We start from the raw sequence: 17,342 nt of genomic DNA on the forward strand, positions 1-17,342 counted from the left end.
CATGCTGGGGTGTTGTGAGTGCACAGGTGGAGGACAGAGGTGGATGCTAACGATCTTCCTTTCTCTCTGCCTCATTTTTTGAGACAGGGTCTCGTACTGAATCTGGGGCTCACAGATTCATCTAGGCTGACTGGCTAGTGAGCCCCTGGGATCCACCTATCTGTACCTTCCCAGCCTGAGATAATAGGTGCATACAGCAGGACCAAGCTTTATAAAAGTGCTGGGGCTCCAGTTCAGCCCTCATTACTGCAGGGCAAGTAACTTACTGATGGAAGTCATTTCTGCAGTCCAGTAAGTTTTTAATGAGACCAGAATACACAATCACAGCAGGGTTTGATTTTAAGACAAGTCTCAACTGTAAGGACTCATTTGTTATGTAGCCCAAACTGGCTTCCACCCAAGTCCTCCTGAGTGCTGGGATTACAGAGGTGTTCCACCATATCAGCCTTCGAGGTAGCATTTATATCCCAGGTTGGTGCTAAAGGTTTGTTTTCAGTTAAGGAATACAACAGAGAAAAATACACAAAATGATTTGCAGAGCACTGTATTCCTATTGCAGCTTAATTATTAACTAAGTAAAAGCTTCCACTTACTGAATATGAACTTCTAACTGGAAATAGATAAGCCTACTTTAATCTACTAAAGGTAACTATCCTCTCTTTGGGACACAGACACTCTGAATACAGTAGAAGGAATATACAGAAGTGCATGGTATCTTCTCAGGGGACAATTAACCCGAAGTAAATAGGGAATTTTCTTTTTTTCTCCCATCCATATTCCATCTTCATTTTGTTTGTCACCTAAATTTTTCTGGCCAAAACTTTTGTCTTAATGAAATTTTCCTTAAAGATAGCAATAATCAATTTTTATTTTAATTTTAATCGTTTGTGGATGTTGCTTTACATCTCAAAAGTCTGGTTGCATTTTAACTGAACCAATTAGATCATTCAATTTATGAGCTGACATTCAGCAAGTGTTTATTGGGAGGGAAAGTGTACTCCACTCTAAAAATGGAAATAGCATGTTGAATAAGAAAACAATCCTATTAATCTTGGCTTCTATTTCAGGAAGAAATACTTTCTTAAAACGTCATAATCCATACAAAAAGAAATTTAACTAGTTTGATCTTACAACAAATATACCAGTACAATATGTAGTGTAAATGCAAAAATAAATTAAATTAAAAAAGCAAAACCTAACCAGTCTATTTTCGTCTTGAGGGAGGAAAAAAAAAGAACCCTAACAAGGTCTCTGTTGGACCGCTCAGAGATTTCCATTCCTAAGTACCACAAACTGAAAGTCTTTTATTGAATAATTTCTTCCTACAACGGACTTGTTTCCCCCATAGCACGCTACCAAAATTATCAGTATTCTGCCAGAACATGGTCGTTTAAGACCACTAATGAAACCCCACAGAACCGCAATCCAAAATGCCAGTCATGATTCCTGTAAGGTCCAGAAAATTCCAAATTGCAGTCCCAGGCCTTGGAAACAAGTCTATCCAAAGGACTCCAAGAATAGGATGTCCTCATGAACGCGTTCAGTCACGACCTCCCTGACACCACATGACCTTTCTACGAAGGTAGTTCTTAAAACCTAGTAACTGAGATCTCCCCTCTCTCTGAAGTTAAAGGAGGCAGGGCTGCTGAGATGCACAGATTGGCTGCTCGGTGCCACCCCGGGTCAAGTGCTTGACTCTCGCTACTCCCCTCCCCTTACCGTGAGCAGATCAGAGAGGGAAGAAAGGAAAAGTGGCCTCCAAGGATGGGTTTAGGGAAGAAGGGAGGGGCAGCTCCGTGTGTGGTAACCATTTGTGAACACGTACGGTGGCGCGCGGGCCAAAAGAACGAACTATGAGAGCACGCAGCGCCGGCCGCCATGATGGCCCGCCAGCGAGGCCCCCCCCCCATCACTGTGCCTGCGCGCCAGGCAGCCGACCAGCGACCACTCCTTTCTCAGCAGCGTAATCCCTCCGCTGAGGGCCGCGCACTAATTTTAATCACGCCCCGCCCACTACCCTCTGGCGTCACCTCCGTCACTCCAGCGCTTTCCAGCAGCTTCCAGAACCGTTCCTTCCTCCCACCCCCGGCACCCTGCCTTCCTCTCTTACACTTTGCAGGCTCTGTAGCTACGGGCCCCGCCCTATCGCCGCTGTTCCCACTGCGCCTGCGCCTACAAGGCGAGCAAGCCCCGCCTCTGCGGAGCACTGCCGGAAGTGCTCTGGTCTTCCCCTTCCCCTGCCCAGCCCGCGTGCTTTCAAGCAAGGCGCTCTGCAGGAAAGTGTTTGTGGGGTAACTCTTTGGCGGCGGACTCTCAAGCGGAAGTTGCTTTCCTTGCGGAGAGGGCTGTGGGGGAGGAGCCGCCCGAGGGAACGTGGGTTGAACGTTACGGGGTTGATGGTGTGGACCGCAAGCTGGAAGAGGAGTTCGGACCCACTGTATACGCTTCAGGCGGGTAAGGGAGACAGAGTGATTTCTTTGGGAAGTAGAAATTGGGACGGCTGGAGTGCCCGGGGTGGGTCGTTGGCACGCCGAAAGGATGGGGTAGGAACAAGGTTCCGGTGGGAAAAGTGGAGGATGGAGGTATAGACTGGGTCTTCAAGGTCCGTTTAGGCTCAAAGAGGTAAACGCTGAACAGAAACCAGAGTTTGTGTCCGCCCCACGAAGAGCGTGGAGATGGGCTGGGTAACAGAACGCCGCGCCTCTTGGACTTGGTTGGCTTTTGAAGCTCACCTGGCGTGGCCCTATCCCCCTCAATTTCGGGAAGCTGGGTTGGGTACCCACTGGGCTCTGAAAAGCCTACCCCTTGCGTGGGGTTTAAGTCTGTTCGCCTTGGCTTTGACAGTTCAGCCGAGAGGTAGAGCCCCGACGGGTTCCAGGTCCTTCTTCAAATACCTGTAATAGTTTCTACACATGCCATGAATTAAATTTAAGACCCTTTCGTGATTGACTGCTAAATGGATCAATTCTGGGATGCCTCCCATTAAGGTCTCTGGAATGTGACTTACAGACGTTGGGGAGGGGTGCGTAGGTAAAAGGAAAAGTGCTGGAGATGAACACTGGAAAAACTTGGTTGTTCTCCTCCTTGAAATAAGCTCATGTCATAATCTTTAGGATGTATTGAGCTGTTTGGGTGGACTTCCTATAATCAGATTGGATTAAATAGCTGGTTTGAAGCAGAGCTGTCATTTTGACAGTGATATGAATGAAAAGAGAGACAGGTTCGAAACATTTCCAAAGCACCGTCTGCGAGTTTAGATGGCACCTAATGCGCAAACATGAGAGAGATGAGTATCGACGACACAAACTTTCTAGTCTGTATTTGGAAGCCCAGAGATCCCAAAATTTAGGCACTGTACAGGAAGGAGCAGGTTACACTTGGAGAAAAAAAAATAATGAAGGTAATTTATTCCTAGACAGATTGAAATTTGAGAACAACCCTAGGGTTTTGTGTATAAGGCAGTGCTTGGAAGACCCGGAGAGTCTATTTTTGATATTTTAAACATGAATCTTCTTTGGGGAGGGGGAGTTTCTTAATATTGTTTGGTGTTTCTACTACCGTCTTAATGAGTTTCCTCCCTCCCCTTTCCTTCCTTCCATAGACAAGGTCTCACTATATACCCCTGCCTGGGTTGGAATTCACTCTGTGAAACAGGCTGGCTTGAAACTCACAGAAATCTACAAGAGATCTACTCAAAGAGATCCATGCTCTGGGATTAAAGGCGTGCACCAATCACCGTGCTCAAATATGCCTTGACTTCTTTATTGCCATAGTAGATGATAGGCTCAGGAAAGCAGACTTGAAGGGTTCTCGTTTTTACCTCCATATTAAGAAAGAGCCATTCCAGACAGTTTTCTAGATCCTCAGGCAGATAAAAAGTTTTATCAACACCCTTTACAGGAGCCTACAGGTTCCTTTTCAGAGAATAAATGCAGAGTGACAGAAGGAACACATCTACCCCCAGAGCAAAGTAGACCAGATGGTAACTGTAACTTAGATGTTAGCATCTTGTCAGCTTAGCTTCATTTTCTTCTTAGAACAAATCCAGGTGCATAGCTTAGGCTTTTACCACTTTTGCACATTGACTTTCCTGTGTCCTGTAATTCACTAGGTTATAAGTAGAACCAGCTAACAGTTGAGGTTACCTCTTCAGCTTCTGGAAATTGAAATTCACTAATACCGACCTTTCTTTGTCTTTTTGTGTCTGTCTTTCTGTCTGTCTGTCTTTCTCTCTCTCTCTTTCTCTCTTTCTTTCTCTTTCTCTCAGCCCAGGTAGACTGAGTTCATTTGTACATGAGGCTGGTCTTAAATTATACCTGCTTCCTTCTCTCAAGTGGGTACAGATTTTTTTCAAACTGCATATATATTTTTGGAATTAATTGTGTTTTCTTCACAAGAAAGGCTTTTAAGACTTTTCAGCTAGGACAGAAAAGCATAACTAGTTTATATTTCGTTTTTTGAGGCAGGATTTCTCTGTTGTTTTTTGTTGTTGTTGTTGTTTGTTTGTTTTGTTTGTTTTGAGACAGGGTTTCTCTGTGTAGCCCTGGCTGTCCTGGTACTCAACTCTGTAGACCAGGCTGGCCTCAAACTCAGAAATTTGCCTGCCTCCGCCTCCCAAGTGCTGGGATTAAAGGTGTGCACCACCACCGCCCAGCTGCAGGATTTCTCTGTAGACTAGACTAGGCTGGCCTCAAATTCACAGAGATGTCTGCCTTTGCTCCCTAGGGCCTGGGATAAAAGGCATTGGCCACAATCACCCAGTACATAACAAGTTTTTAAAAGTGAATCTGTGGACCAGAAGGTGGGTTGTTCTAGAATTATGGATCCATAGGTTTTGGAAAGATTTATGCTTGCAGTTTCAACTCCTTAACTAAATGATAATAATTTACCTTTTAAAAAACATCTTTTAGGTTGGCTTTTGTTGTATTTTAAGTCCATATTTTTTCTTTGTATTGAGCCGTGTCTCAGGTTTTTTTGTTCTCCGGTCTTGGGAATGGGGTCTGCTCTGTGGAGATACACTCATGCATGTTAAATTTATTTGTCTTACAGTGATACTTATACTTTTGTTCTGGTACAGATCATTTACAAAGAATGTAATATTTTGTGGGTAGCTTTTTAAATGGCATATTCTGATAGTTATTATCCTTTAATCCCAGCACTTGGGAGGCAGGGGTAAGCAGAGTTCAAGGTCAGACTAGTCTATATACATAGCAAGTTTCAGGCCAGCCAGGGCTATTTAGTGAGACCCAGTCTTCAAACTAGCAAAAAGTATTTCCAACTGATGAACAGTTTTGTAGTTGAAAGCGGAAGGAAGGTTGTATAAAATATGTGGTTCTTTTATTTCTTTGGTAGAACAGTGGGTCTGAAGGGTACTTTCTCATTGTAACACTGACATGGCTATTTCATACTAAGCATACAGAGACTGGAAAGCTTAGGTTCTCCAACGTAGTTGACTAGCTTGCTCTGACCAGTAGCTACATGTAGGGAAAGTTCTGTGTACTTTTCTGTGTACTAGGAAGCTGCATCCTATGGTCACTTTCCTCATACATTTACACGTATTTACATGCATGGTGGTATTCTGAAGACTGTGGTCTAGAATATGCTAATCTAAGGACATGTAGCTCACAAACATACTTAATATCTCGTCTTATAAAATAGCAAACTCTCTTTTTAGAGTAAATAGCATTTTTATTTAATTGTCTGTTGACTTTTTTTTTCCAGGGTTCATTGAGAAATCCTTAGTGATTTTGACATGTTCCAAGTGACATAAATTAGCCAATGACTCGGAATGACGGATGACTCTCTGAAGATTGGAAATGGTTTGCCACTGGTTGGACCAGGGACTGATATAGGGATATCTTCACTCCCCATGCTGGGGTACTTGGGAAAAGTTAGTGAACTTATTTTTGGCCTCAGTGCAAAACTGGTTATTTTCCTCTTATATTTGAAATTTAAATGAAATTTAAAATTTCATATTATGAATGAAGTCCTAAAAAATTCTGTCTTCCACGGAAATCTTATAGCAATGGCGAAAGATTATTATAATTTGTTTACCTCTCTGTTATTGGTATGTGAAAGTAGAAATTAATGCCTATATTTTATGGTTTGCTATTCTTTGAAAATATGGACTATATACATTTTCCTTGGCAGTTGATATTTCCGTTTTCTTGTGAATGAAGCTAAGTCAAATTTTAATATGTTTAAGATAGTACATGTCTTTTGCTTGTTGTGTTTAGTCTTGGCGAAATCTTCTAGTGGAAAATTATACATTTTTTTTCTGGTTACCCTTCCATTTAACTCTTTTGTAACTTAATATAATAGGAATGTCTCTTAATTTGCTTTATTTCTCTTTTAGAATTGTGCTTCAGCTAAAGTTACAACAGATGGGCATTGCCCTGCTTGTAGAGCAAAAGGCAAGCTAAATGCCTTAAAAACTTACCGAATTAGCTTCCAAGAATCCATCTTTTTGTGTGAAGATCTTCAGGTAAAGTACTATTAGTATTATTTAGTATATCAGTTACAACCTTCTGCTTTTTCTTCATTGTTTAAATTTTACTGGTTTTGTCTTTTTCAGACTTTGACTGCATAGACAATATGAGTTTCTAAATCTCCCTGGCAAATAATTTTAATTAAATACTATTTTCCAACTCCTGAGTTATTGCTTTTTGCTGTTAACCTTGTTAAGCTTTTAGCGTACAGTGAGTTATTCCTTCCACACCGTCCAGGACAGGGTCTCACTGTGTAGCCCTGGCTGTCCCAGAGCTCACTATATAGACCAAGCTGGCCTCAACTTACAGAAATCTGCCTGCCTCTGGCTCCTGAGTGCTGGGATTAAAGTATACCTGGCCATATAATAGTTATTAATCTTTATTTTTACTCAGAGAGGTATTTTGGTAATTGATTATATCAAAAACAGTGTATATAACTTATATAATTAAAAGCTTTTAAGACAGCCAGGCATAGTGGTGCATGCACATAATTCCATCGTTTGGAAGGCTGAGTGGAATTGCCACAGTTTTGAAGCTAACCTGAGCTGTATAATAGATCTTACCTCAAAAAAGAAGCTTGTCATTTATACATTGTATAAATTGAAAAAATTCTTCTTCGTAAGAATTTTAGCGTTAAAAATAATCCTGTTTGGCTTTGTTTTTATTTTGTTTTACAATAAGAAGTTTATGGTGTTAAAAAGACACATAAACTAATTTGGCATTTAAAAATTAACCACTTACATCTTCCCAAGAAATCCAAGACAACACTCTCAGATCCATTTTTGTTGTTTTTCTTCTGCTCACATACAGAACTTCGCACATACTTCTTACCAACCTAAAGCTGCCATCCTTAAAATATTGTTAAAAAATAAAAAAGTGAGGGCTAAAGAGGTAGCGCAATGATTAATTGTCTTTTTTTTTTTTTCGAGACAGGGTTTCTCTGTATAGCCCTGGCTGTCCTGGAACTCATTCTGTAGACCAGGCTGGTCTCCAACTCAGAAATCCACCTGTCTCCGCCTCCCAAGTGCTGGGATTAAAGGCGTGCGCCACCACCGCCCGGCTGATTAATTGTCTTGATGAGGACCCAGATTCTGTACCAAGCACTCACATGGTGGCTTACCACCGTCTATAATCTCAGTTCCTGGGTGCGTGTACAAATATGCAGGCAAAACACTTAGATATAAAATAAATAAATCGAAAACCCCCCCAAAAAATGCTATAAAATAAATAAAATATAAAAATAGAAACAGTTAACCAATGTGCATCCCATAAAATACTTATAGAATATAGCATTAAGTTTTAGTCATTTGGCCACTAATCCACATAAATTGGACAAGGCCATCATTTTACATGCTTGTAGTCAGTTTCACAGGTCTATCTGATCCTAAGAGGCACTAAGCAATGACTTTAGAGGACGCTGAACTCGGTGAAGCTATCCCAGTGCTGTGGGTAACACCACCTTTTCCCGGAGGAGGCTCCTAAGTGTAGAATGCCTTTGCTTTGATGTTGGCTTTTGGTTTGTGATACTGGGATTGAGTGTCCCATGCACAAACAGTTTATAGTTTATTCATGTTTAATTCTCAAAATAATTATTTTGCAAAGTAGATACTCCCTTTTTGGGGGGGGGGGGTTGGTTTTTTTGAGACAGGGTTTCTCTGTGTAGCCCTGGCTGTCCTGGAACTTGCTCTGTAGACCAGGCTGGCGATACTCCCTTTTTTAAACTAACAAAACAGAGCCATAAGTTCTAGAAACAGGACTTTTCATAGATACCCAAAATTGTGATTGTGGGCTTCTAATTTCAGATACGCTATTCCAGATAAATTCAACAATTTTTGGGATCTAACTTCCAGATATTGACTTAGTAGACTTTGCCCAGAATTCTGTCATTTGAAGTTAGTTAGGAAAGTGCTAGACTAAATCACATGTTGGTAATCAATATTTTTGATTGGCTATATTGCAGGAGGGGCTTTTTTATGGATTTTTTTTTCAGTTAAATGTGTCACTGTTGGGTATATTCTCTTTCAGTGCTAGGATACGGTGACAAATACAACAGATTTCCTGTCCCAAAGAAGTTTATGATCTAGACATACAAGAAAGACAAAATACAAGGAGAGAAGGTGTGGCGGGGTGTGTGTGTGTATGTGTGTGTATGTGTTGGGCATGCCTGTCTGAAGTCAGAAGAGGGCATCAGATTCTCCTCGAACTGGAGTTCCAGGGAGTTCTGAGCTCCCATGTAGGGGCTGGGAGTCAAACCCAGGTCTTCCATAAGTGGTCATCATCTGACCACTGAGCCATTGCTCAGGCTCCAAGTTTGGAATTTTAAATAGAGTAGTGAGAGGAAGACTTTATTAAGAAAGTGAAATTTGAACAAAGGCCCAAGAGGAAGAAGAGGATGGAATCTTCTGGTCACGGGAGAAGGAGGCACAAACTAAGACTCTGGGAGACTTGAAGCTGCCAGTTGGTCATTTGTGCTGCTACATTGAAAGCCTTTGAACTGCACTTGTGTAGAGGCAGGGTGATAGCAGACCGAAGAATAGGGCTTGGAGAGCAGGAGGGAATACTATAATCGTTTATAGTAAGTAAAGCCCAGGGAGGTGAGGAGTCTGAAGGGATCTGGTGGAAGAGTGGCATAGTTTCTTGTCTGTTATGATCACTATGCCTCTGGATTGACAGACTAGGTAATAGGCAGGGCTCTGGCTATCTTGGTCTTTATTTCCTGGCACAGAGTTAACAGCTATGGTTCCTCAGTGACGGCACTATTCAGTCATCTATCCTCTGGCTTCCCAGGGGGTGTTTTAGTGTAGTGCTCCTACGTAGCTTCAGGATGCCCCAGAATGACCAGCTGGTTAGATGCTTGGCACTCCTAAGTTTATCCACTGACCCACAGGAAAGGGGGAGGGCTACAAACCAGGCACTGCAGGAATGGGAGTGTTCCATGAATTTGTAGATTGGTGTGACCAGATGGAACAGAGGTGCCACACCACTTCCTTCCCTGTCTCACATTGTGTATTATTGCTTTATCTTTGTTCTTATGGTCTCTAGAATATACCAGTGAGCACCTTTAATCCCAAACAGTGAAGGTAGAGTTAGTTTGCAGAAGGAAGCAAGGAAGCACCCATATTGGAAAGTGATGTCTATTGAATGGCAGAAAAAGTGATGAATCAGAGGAAGATTTTGCAATATAGGATACGCTCAACTCTCAAAAGGAAAGGGAAGCTACTTAAGGGAGAGACAGACAGTACAGGAAAAGAGTACAGTTCGTGGAGAACAGTACAGTAGGGTTGAGAGGGAGAGTAGAGCTGCCCAGAGAGGAGGAAAGAGGCGGTGTTACTGAGAGAGATTTATAGAGTTGCAGAGAGAACAAGCTAGTAACATAAAGATAGAGTGAGGAGTGAGCAAGAGAATGAGAAGGAGCCAGAAGATTAGAAAAGGTTGCTAGAATTAGTTTGAGGCTAAGCAGAACAATTCAGTAAGAAATTGAGAGAAGCCAGATTCAATCAGTCAGCTTGCACAGGAGTTTGAGCCAGAACAGCTCAGTTGAATCAGCTAATCAGAGTTCACAAAGTACTGAGCTTTCTGAAAGGCTGAGCTTATTTAGCAGTAAGTCTCAGAAACTGAAAACTTTCTAGGTCTAGATAAGATTGTACAGAGGCTAGAAGCTTCCAGGACTAGGCCTAGCTTAGCAGAAGGAGGCATTAAGCCTCAGAGATGACAATTGCTACAGGAGAATAAAAGTTACTTTTATGCATGTGGTGTCCAATTAAATTATATGATGAGTAGTTGGTGTCTACAAGACTACTTATGTAGAGATAAACCCCTGAGCATCTGCCTACAAATGTTGAAAGTTCCTAAGAGCAATGCAGAAAGCAAATAAGCTGGTTTTTCCCTGCCTAGTGGAAGGGCAGCTGCAGTATTCTAGAGAGACGGGATAGAAAACTGAGGTGACAGGCTATGGATGGATCCCATTTACAGTGTCCCTTTGCAGACAGGACACTTAAGTCCCTTCTACAGAACAGAGTGTTTTTGCATATGGCCCATCAGCAGCATCCTGCATCACTTTAAAACATTTCTAGATTATTTATAACACCTACTGCAATGTAAATGGAATCTTGTGCTGTATTATTGAGGGATTTGACAAAGAAGTCTGTATATGCTCAGTACAGACACAGCATCATAGGCTCAACTATGTAGCTTTGGATACCGAGGGCCAACAGTTCTTTGAAGGTAAAACCAACAGGATTTGCTCAAGGTTTGAGAAACAGCATGGGAGCAAGGGTGGTTCCCACATGTTCTTCCTCAGTTGGACGAATTGAGTTGGTTAGTGAGCTGGGAGAGATGTTGGGAAAAACAAGATTTGGGGGCAGACTAAAATAAACTTGAGGTAGGCAGAGTAAGTAGAGCTTTACAACCAACAACTAACTGGTGGAGATTTTGAGCTTGGAGATAAAGATTTGGTAGTCATGAATACAACATGTGGCTAACTGAACCATACATGTGAGTGGTGAGTTAAAGTAGAAGTGGGGTTGGAGACATCAGGAAGACTCCAAGAATCACAGAGTTTGATAGGAATAAAACCAAGGAGACGGCATTATTCAGAAAGTCAAATGAAGAGGAGCTCAAAGAAAATGAGGACCCACTCTGCCTAGCTAGGGGAAAGGGTTGTGATTGACACGATTGGGGATTTGAGAACTGTGGCACAAAAAGGAAGAAATTGGGTTTTGTTAGTGTTTTTTGGGTTTTTTGTTGTTGTTCCTTTTTTGTTTTTTTTTTTGTTGTTGTTTTTTTGTTTTTTTTGTTTTGGTTTTTTTGTTTGTTTGTTTGTTTTGGTTTTGCGAGACAGGGTTTCTCTGTGTAGTCCTGGCTGTCCTGGCACTCACTCTGTAGACCAGGCTGGCCTCGAACTCAGAAATCCTCCTGCCTCTGCCTCCCAAGTGCGCCACCACACCTGGCTGGGTTTTGTTGTTTTTTTAAGTTGGGAAAAATACCTGGGTGTTTTTATGCTGATCCTACTAATTGGGAGGGCGGGTGGGGAAGTGGCAAAGGCTACCCCTGGAGCAGAGGATAGATTCTGATGCCCAAGGGAAGGATTGGGTTGATTCAGGACTGTGGTTCTCAGCCTTCCTAATGCTGCAACTCTTAAATACAGTTCTTGTGTTACAGTGACCCCAACCGTAAAGTTTATTTTTACTGCTATTTCATAAATAAGTTTTGCTATGGCTATGAATCATAAATGTATGTGTTTTTGATGATTTTAGGGGACCCTATGAAAGTGTTGTTTGCCAATCCAAAAGGGGTCATGGCTCACAAGTTGAGAATTACATCTGGGTACTTTGACAAGACATTGAGAGCAATGAATGCATTTGAAGCTCTTGTTAACCTAATAGTGTGGGTATGGAAGCTTTCTAGACAAAGCATCTGCTCACCCTTGAACAATACATTCATATTTAGCTGGAATTTTTAGACAGGATCTTTAAATCCAGCCCTCAGGAGGGAGGCTTTGGCTGTTAGACATGGATTTAGCATTTTCAGTGTTATACATCCCTTTTTAAGTGATAAGGAGCACTCTGGAACTCAACTCCACATACAGTGGTTTGCTTGCTTATGTTTTGAGATAGGTTTTTTATTTTTGAGACAGGCCATATATAGTTCAAAGTGATCTAAAGTTACAATCCCACTTCCGTCTCTGAATGCTGGATTGTAGGCATAGTCCACTACTCCTGCCTCACCTCTGATCGTGTGTTATCATTCCTGGGCTCAGCTTGAGTCAGGAGCTCTCTGGGTATGAGGGCTAGGGCCAGGTTATTACTGACCTCATTGTACAGCCAGCAGTACAGAGCTCATCTATGTGCTGAAGAGTTGAAGTGCTCACGTGGAGTTCAGTGTGGAACAAGAAGGGAATTCAGTGCATGCCTTATACCTGTAGCTGTGAGGTAAATCACCTGAGAACCTGCTAGCTAGCTTCCTAGGGATAATGGCTTGATTTAGTATTGTGATTCTTGGGTTGATCAGGCAAGCCTTCTGCTGTGTATAGAAGTGAACAGCTGAGTACTAGCCATTAGTGCTCACTGCTGGTCAGAAGCTGGTGCGGCAGTTAGTTAGTTGGGAATCTTAGTTCCTCATGAGGCTGATTTGACTCCATTTTGACAAACTACTGGGAGGTGTGGCTCTTTAGTTATCTGGAGGACACCAGTCTATCATACTGGTGTTGAAGGCATGTTTGTTCTTTTTGTTGTTGTTGTTGTTGTTGGTTTTGTTTGTTTGTTTTGTTTTTTGTTTGTTTTTTTGAGATAGGGTTTCTCTGTATAGCTCTGGCTGTCCTGGAATTCACTTTGTAAACCAGGCTGGCCTGGAACTCAGAAATCCGCCTGCCTCTGCCTCCCAAGTGCTGAGATTAAAGGTTTGCGCCACCACCGCCCAGCTGTTTTTGTTTTTTAAAAGATTTGTTTACTATTATATGTAAGTACACTATAGCTGTCTTCAGACACACCAGAAGAGGGTTGTGAGCCAGCATGTGGTTGCTGGGATTTGAACTAAGGACTGAGCCATCTCTCCAGCCCAGAAGGCATGGGTTTTGTTTCTTTTGTTTTTTGGGTTTTTTTTGTTTTTGTTTTTTTGAGACAAGGTTTCTCTGTGTAGCCCTGGCTGTCCTGGAGACCAGACTGGCCTCGAACCCAGAAATCCTCCTGCCTCTGCCTCCCAAGTGCTGGGATTAAAGGCATGAGCCACCACCACCTGGCCAGAAGGCATGTTTTAAATGAGACATTTAGTATGCAAGTTCTTGAGCTTTTTTCATATGCAGGATATAGGGACTGGAGCAATGACTTAGAGGTTAGGAGCAGTTACCGTTCTTGCAGAGGACTTAAGTTCAATCCTAGCACCCTCATTAGATAGTTCATAGTTGCCTGCCTGTGACTTTCACCTCCTAGGGATCTGACACCCTCTTCTGGCCTCTGGGTATCTATATACACCACATTCACTCAAAGATACATACATATAAGTAAGGATAATAAAAATAGATCTTAGGACATATAGGTTAAATAGAAAGGACCTGGCAATATTTTTATTTAAAAATGCTTTCTCCGTTTTTAATGCTATAAGTTGCATCTCTCTCCCAAATAGCATTTGTAGTGTTTTTTCATATAGTTGAAAGTTTCTATTTGCTTGTTTGTTTATTGCTTTATTTATTTTTTGTTTGCTTTGTTTTTCAAGAAAAGGTTTCTTAGCCAGGCGGTAGTGGTGCACTCCTTTAATTCCAGCACCCTGTCTCAAAAAACCAAAAAAAGAAAAGAAAAGAAAAGTTTTCTCTGTGTAGCCTTAGCTGTCCTGCAACTCACTCTGTAGACCAGGCTGGCCTCAAACTCAGAGATCTGCCTGCCTCTGCCTCCTGAGTGCTGGGGTTAAAGGTGTGCATCACTACTGCCCAACTATGTTTTTTTCTACTAAAACAAAGCTAGTGTTTTCCTTTAACTTAGTCTACTCTTAACTTAAAGCCCCTGTCACTTTTTTTGAGACAGGGCTTTTTTTGTGTAGCTATAGCTGACTTGGAACTAGACAAATGTCTATGGCTATCTAGATTAGGCTGGCCTTATGCTCAGAGACCCATATGACTCAACTTGCAAGGTATTGACATTAAAAGCCTGTGCCACTATGCTGGGCTTACGTGATTTGATGATATAACTTAACTAGGGAAACTATTCTTTGGAGATGGACACACTTGTTAGTTTCCTCTGCTTTCAATTTAGGTTTATAGAGATACTCTTATGTCAAATGAATGCTAAAATTTTTCTTGACAGGAGAATCTAAGGTAAAACTTGAACTGACTTGAATTATCGGGTTTTTTATTTTGGCTTTTGCTTTATTTGTTTATTTTTTTGTAACAATTCTATTTTTTCTTTCTAGTGCATTTATCCTTTGGGCTCTGAATCACTTACTAATTTAATTTCTCCTGATTTGGAAGATTGTCACACTCCAAATAAGCCTCAAAAAAGAAAAAGATTGGAAACCAACTGTAAGAATTCACCTCTTCCAGTACATTCTAAAAAGACTAGAAGTCACATTGTCACCGATGGTGAACCAATTGTGAATGGTAAATATAATGGAGAAGTATGTGGTGACTTCTCAGCAAGCTTCCCAGATAACAGTGGTCACCAGAATCCAGTCAGGACAGCTGCTTCTGTGGAGCAGAATGAGACTTTGGAAGCTGATAACATGGTCGTGGCTACTACAGAAGATACTGCTACAGTTAGTCTCACATCTGAGTTGGAAATGCCATCTAAGAGCAGATGTTTATCACTTTGTCAGACTCTGTGTGTCCAGTGGAAAAACACTCAGGCACTCTGCTGGTTGGACTGTATCCTTTCGGCCCTGGTGCACTTGGAGGTGTTGAGGAACACTGTGCTGGAGGTGTGCTCCATAGAGGAGTGTGTATTTGGGAGGCTGTTTGAAACATACCATCAAGCAGATAAGCTTCTGCACACCCATCACCTGCATGGCGTCACAGGTCTGTGCTACTTATTCTTCTTAAAGCCATGGGTAGTCATTGTTCTGTGTGGTGACCTAGGTGGGGAACCTAGAGATAGTGCCAGTTACAGCTCATGACTGTAACTGTCCACAAAGCTGCCAGTAAAGAATAAAGGGGCAGTGGTTTATTTTTAGCTCTTGAGGGTGATCATAGTCATCATCCTGTGATAGTCACCACCTATAGATAGATTTTATAATCCATCAAAGTTAGATCTGAAGTTTGTAAATGTGAAACAACTAGAAGTTGTTGTAATAAATATTTAATCTCAGTCAGGTTTCCACCACGCTTGAGTTCAGTTCCCAGATAAAAGACACAATTTTTGTTTATTTGTTTGTTCTTTTTGTTTTTTATTTTTTGTTTTTTCGAGACAGGGTTTCTCTGTGTAGCCTTGGCTGTCCTGGAACTCACTCTGTAGACCAGGCTGGCCTCAAACTCAGAAATCCGCCTGCCTCTGCCTCCCAAGTGCTGGGATTAAAGGTGTGCACCACCGCCCGGCTACAATTTTTTATTTATAATAAGCCTTTAAAGCGTTAGAGCTGGGCAGGTATCTACCCTCTATTCTATTAGAATCTGTTTCTCCTTCAAAAACCCTGAGTTATAACTCATCATGTTCCATCTGAGCTGCTCTTAACTCCAAATGACCAGCCCTCATGACCACGTTTTCATGACTCACCTGCCCCATGGTGTCTTCTTTCTCCCCCTTCTTCTTTCTCTCCCTTGTTGTCCTCCCTAGACCCACACCTATGAACTAAAAGCTCCATCTACCTCTCCTCTGCCCATCTGTAGACTGTTGGCATCAACTGTTGGTATTCAACCAATAGTTTTAAATTAAGGTGCAAAGTCACATAGCATCAGTATGTGAAGATCTCTTGTCCCTAAGGCAACAGGGGCTAGTATTTAGCAACAATATATAGAACAGACCAAACCTCCACAGAAGTAGTAAATAAGAGTCACCTGTCATCCTCAACACCCTGCCCTTGATGACTAGGGATATGCAGATGACTTGGACAGCCTTGGATTTTGGTATCTGTGTATCTAAATGTATACATACACACATATTTATACAAAAGGTCTGTTTGTTTTGCTTTGATTTTGAGACATTGTCTTTCTGTGTTGCTCAAGCCTGCCTAGAAATTGCATTCCTCTTGCCTTAGCCTCTGGCATGCTGCAACTATAGGCATGTACCATTGCACCCTATTTTAATTCCTCCAAAGTCAGATACCCAGGAATCTTAACTTCCAACCTGAGAAGAATTAAAACATTCTCAGGCCAGTGAGATGGCTTAGTGGGTAAAAGTGCTTGCCATCAAGCTTGATATCTGATATCAGTTCCCCAGAACCCATACAGTAGAAGCAGAAGAAAGTTCCCTTTGGTGAAAGCATGGACTCCACATCCAGCCCACCCCCTAAGCACATGTGAATGAATGAATGGGTAGTAGGAACACATCAGTACAGTCTTCTCTCAGTGTCTATGGAAGCTTAGCACTAGAACATCCTGAAGATACCAGGGTCCTCTGAGAGGAACAGCATAATGCTTGTATAATATCAGTGCACATTGTCCCATATACTTTATATTTTAATGAGCTGAGGGTTGATCTACTTAGGCCTGTTGCTCATGTTAAAATCACACACACCTTTATTCTACTCTGAGATTGAGATCAGTCCCAGGATTTTGCATATGCTAAGCCAGAGCTCTACCCTTAGCCCATCCCATGAATTTTAAATCATCTCTAGAATACTTATTCCTAATGCAATGTAAATATTATGCAAAGCCTGATTATGGTATGTAGGTAATACTGATAAGGAGGTTTGCTTGTTTAGTACAGGTGCTGTTTTTCTCTCTCTTGTATTTCAGTCTGTGGTTGGTTGGGGATGGGATGTTGGAACCTGCTGGTATGGAGCCAGTTGTGTGTTTACTCATTTGTAAGAGAGTGGGTAGTGTCAGTATTATTCCAGCAATGTAGAAGATACTTTCCAATCCATGTAGTCTCTGGGATGTTTTCACATTCAAAGTCTTGCTGTGCATAAAGGTCTTCAGACTTGCCTTGCATCTCTCAGAATTGGAAGAGATTGATCTGCTGTCTCTGTGTACATTTTTTTTTTCATTTTTTTCCCCTGTCTGTGAAATAACTGTTTGTTCTATTGACTATCATGTTCTTATTTGGGTGCATTTTCTTATGTCCTTCTTAGTCTTTTATGTCTGATACATACTGCTGGCTTTTCTCTGTTTGTAGTTGGTATTTTTACTTTAAGAATATTTTATTACATTTATTTAATTTGTGTGTGTGTGTGTGTGTGTGTGTGTGTGTGTGTGTGTGTGTAGGTCAAAGGACA

At 41.7% G+C, this 17,342-nt stretch overlaps 1 protein-coding gene across 5 annotated transcripts in view; it reads left to right on the top strand.

Moving 5' to 3' along the window:
• Positions 1–1,929: 1,929 nt before the first annotated feature.
• The window catches only part of Uspl1 (ubiquitin specific peptidase like 1), a 33,160-nt gene continuing 17,747 nt past the window's right edge, over positions 1,930–17,342 (top strand). Inside the window, exons 1-5 of one of the 5 annotated variants that reach the window (XM_031338796.1) lie at positions 1,937–2,454; positions 4,726–4,801; positions 5,722–5,890; positions 6,356–6,484; positions 14,388–14,988. In XM_031338796.1, the coding sequence (XP_031194656.1) occupies positions 5,789–5,890; positions 6,356–6,484; positions 14,388–14,988 (832 nt within the window). In that variant the 5' untranslated portion in view covers positions 1,937–2,454; positions 4,726–4,801; positions 5,722–5,788. Of the gene's footprint in view, positions 2,455–4,725; positions 4,802–5,721; positions 5,891–6,355; positions 6,485–14,387; positions 14,989–17,342 lie in introns of all 5 variants that reach the window. The other 4 variants (XM_031338798.1, XM_031338795.1, XM_031338797.1 and 1 more) reach the window with 4 other exon arrangements.

This window comes from Mastomys coucha, unplaced genomic scaffold (genome assembly GCF_008632895.1).
Source record: "Mastomys coucha isolate ucsf_1 unplaced genomic scaffold, UCSF_Mcou_1 pScaffold22, whole genome shotgun sequence".
NCBI classification, from domain to species: Eukaryota; Metazoa; Chordata; class Mammalia; order Rodentia; family Muridae; genus Mastomys; species Mastomys coucha.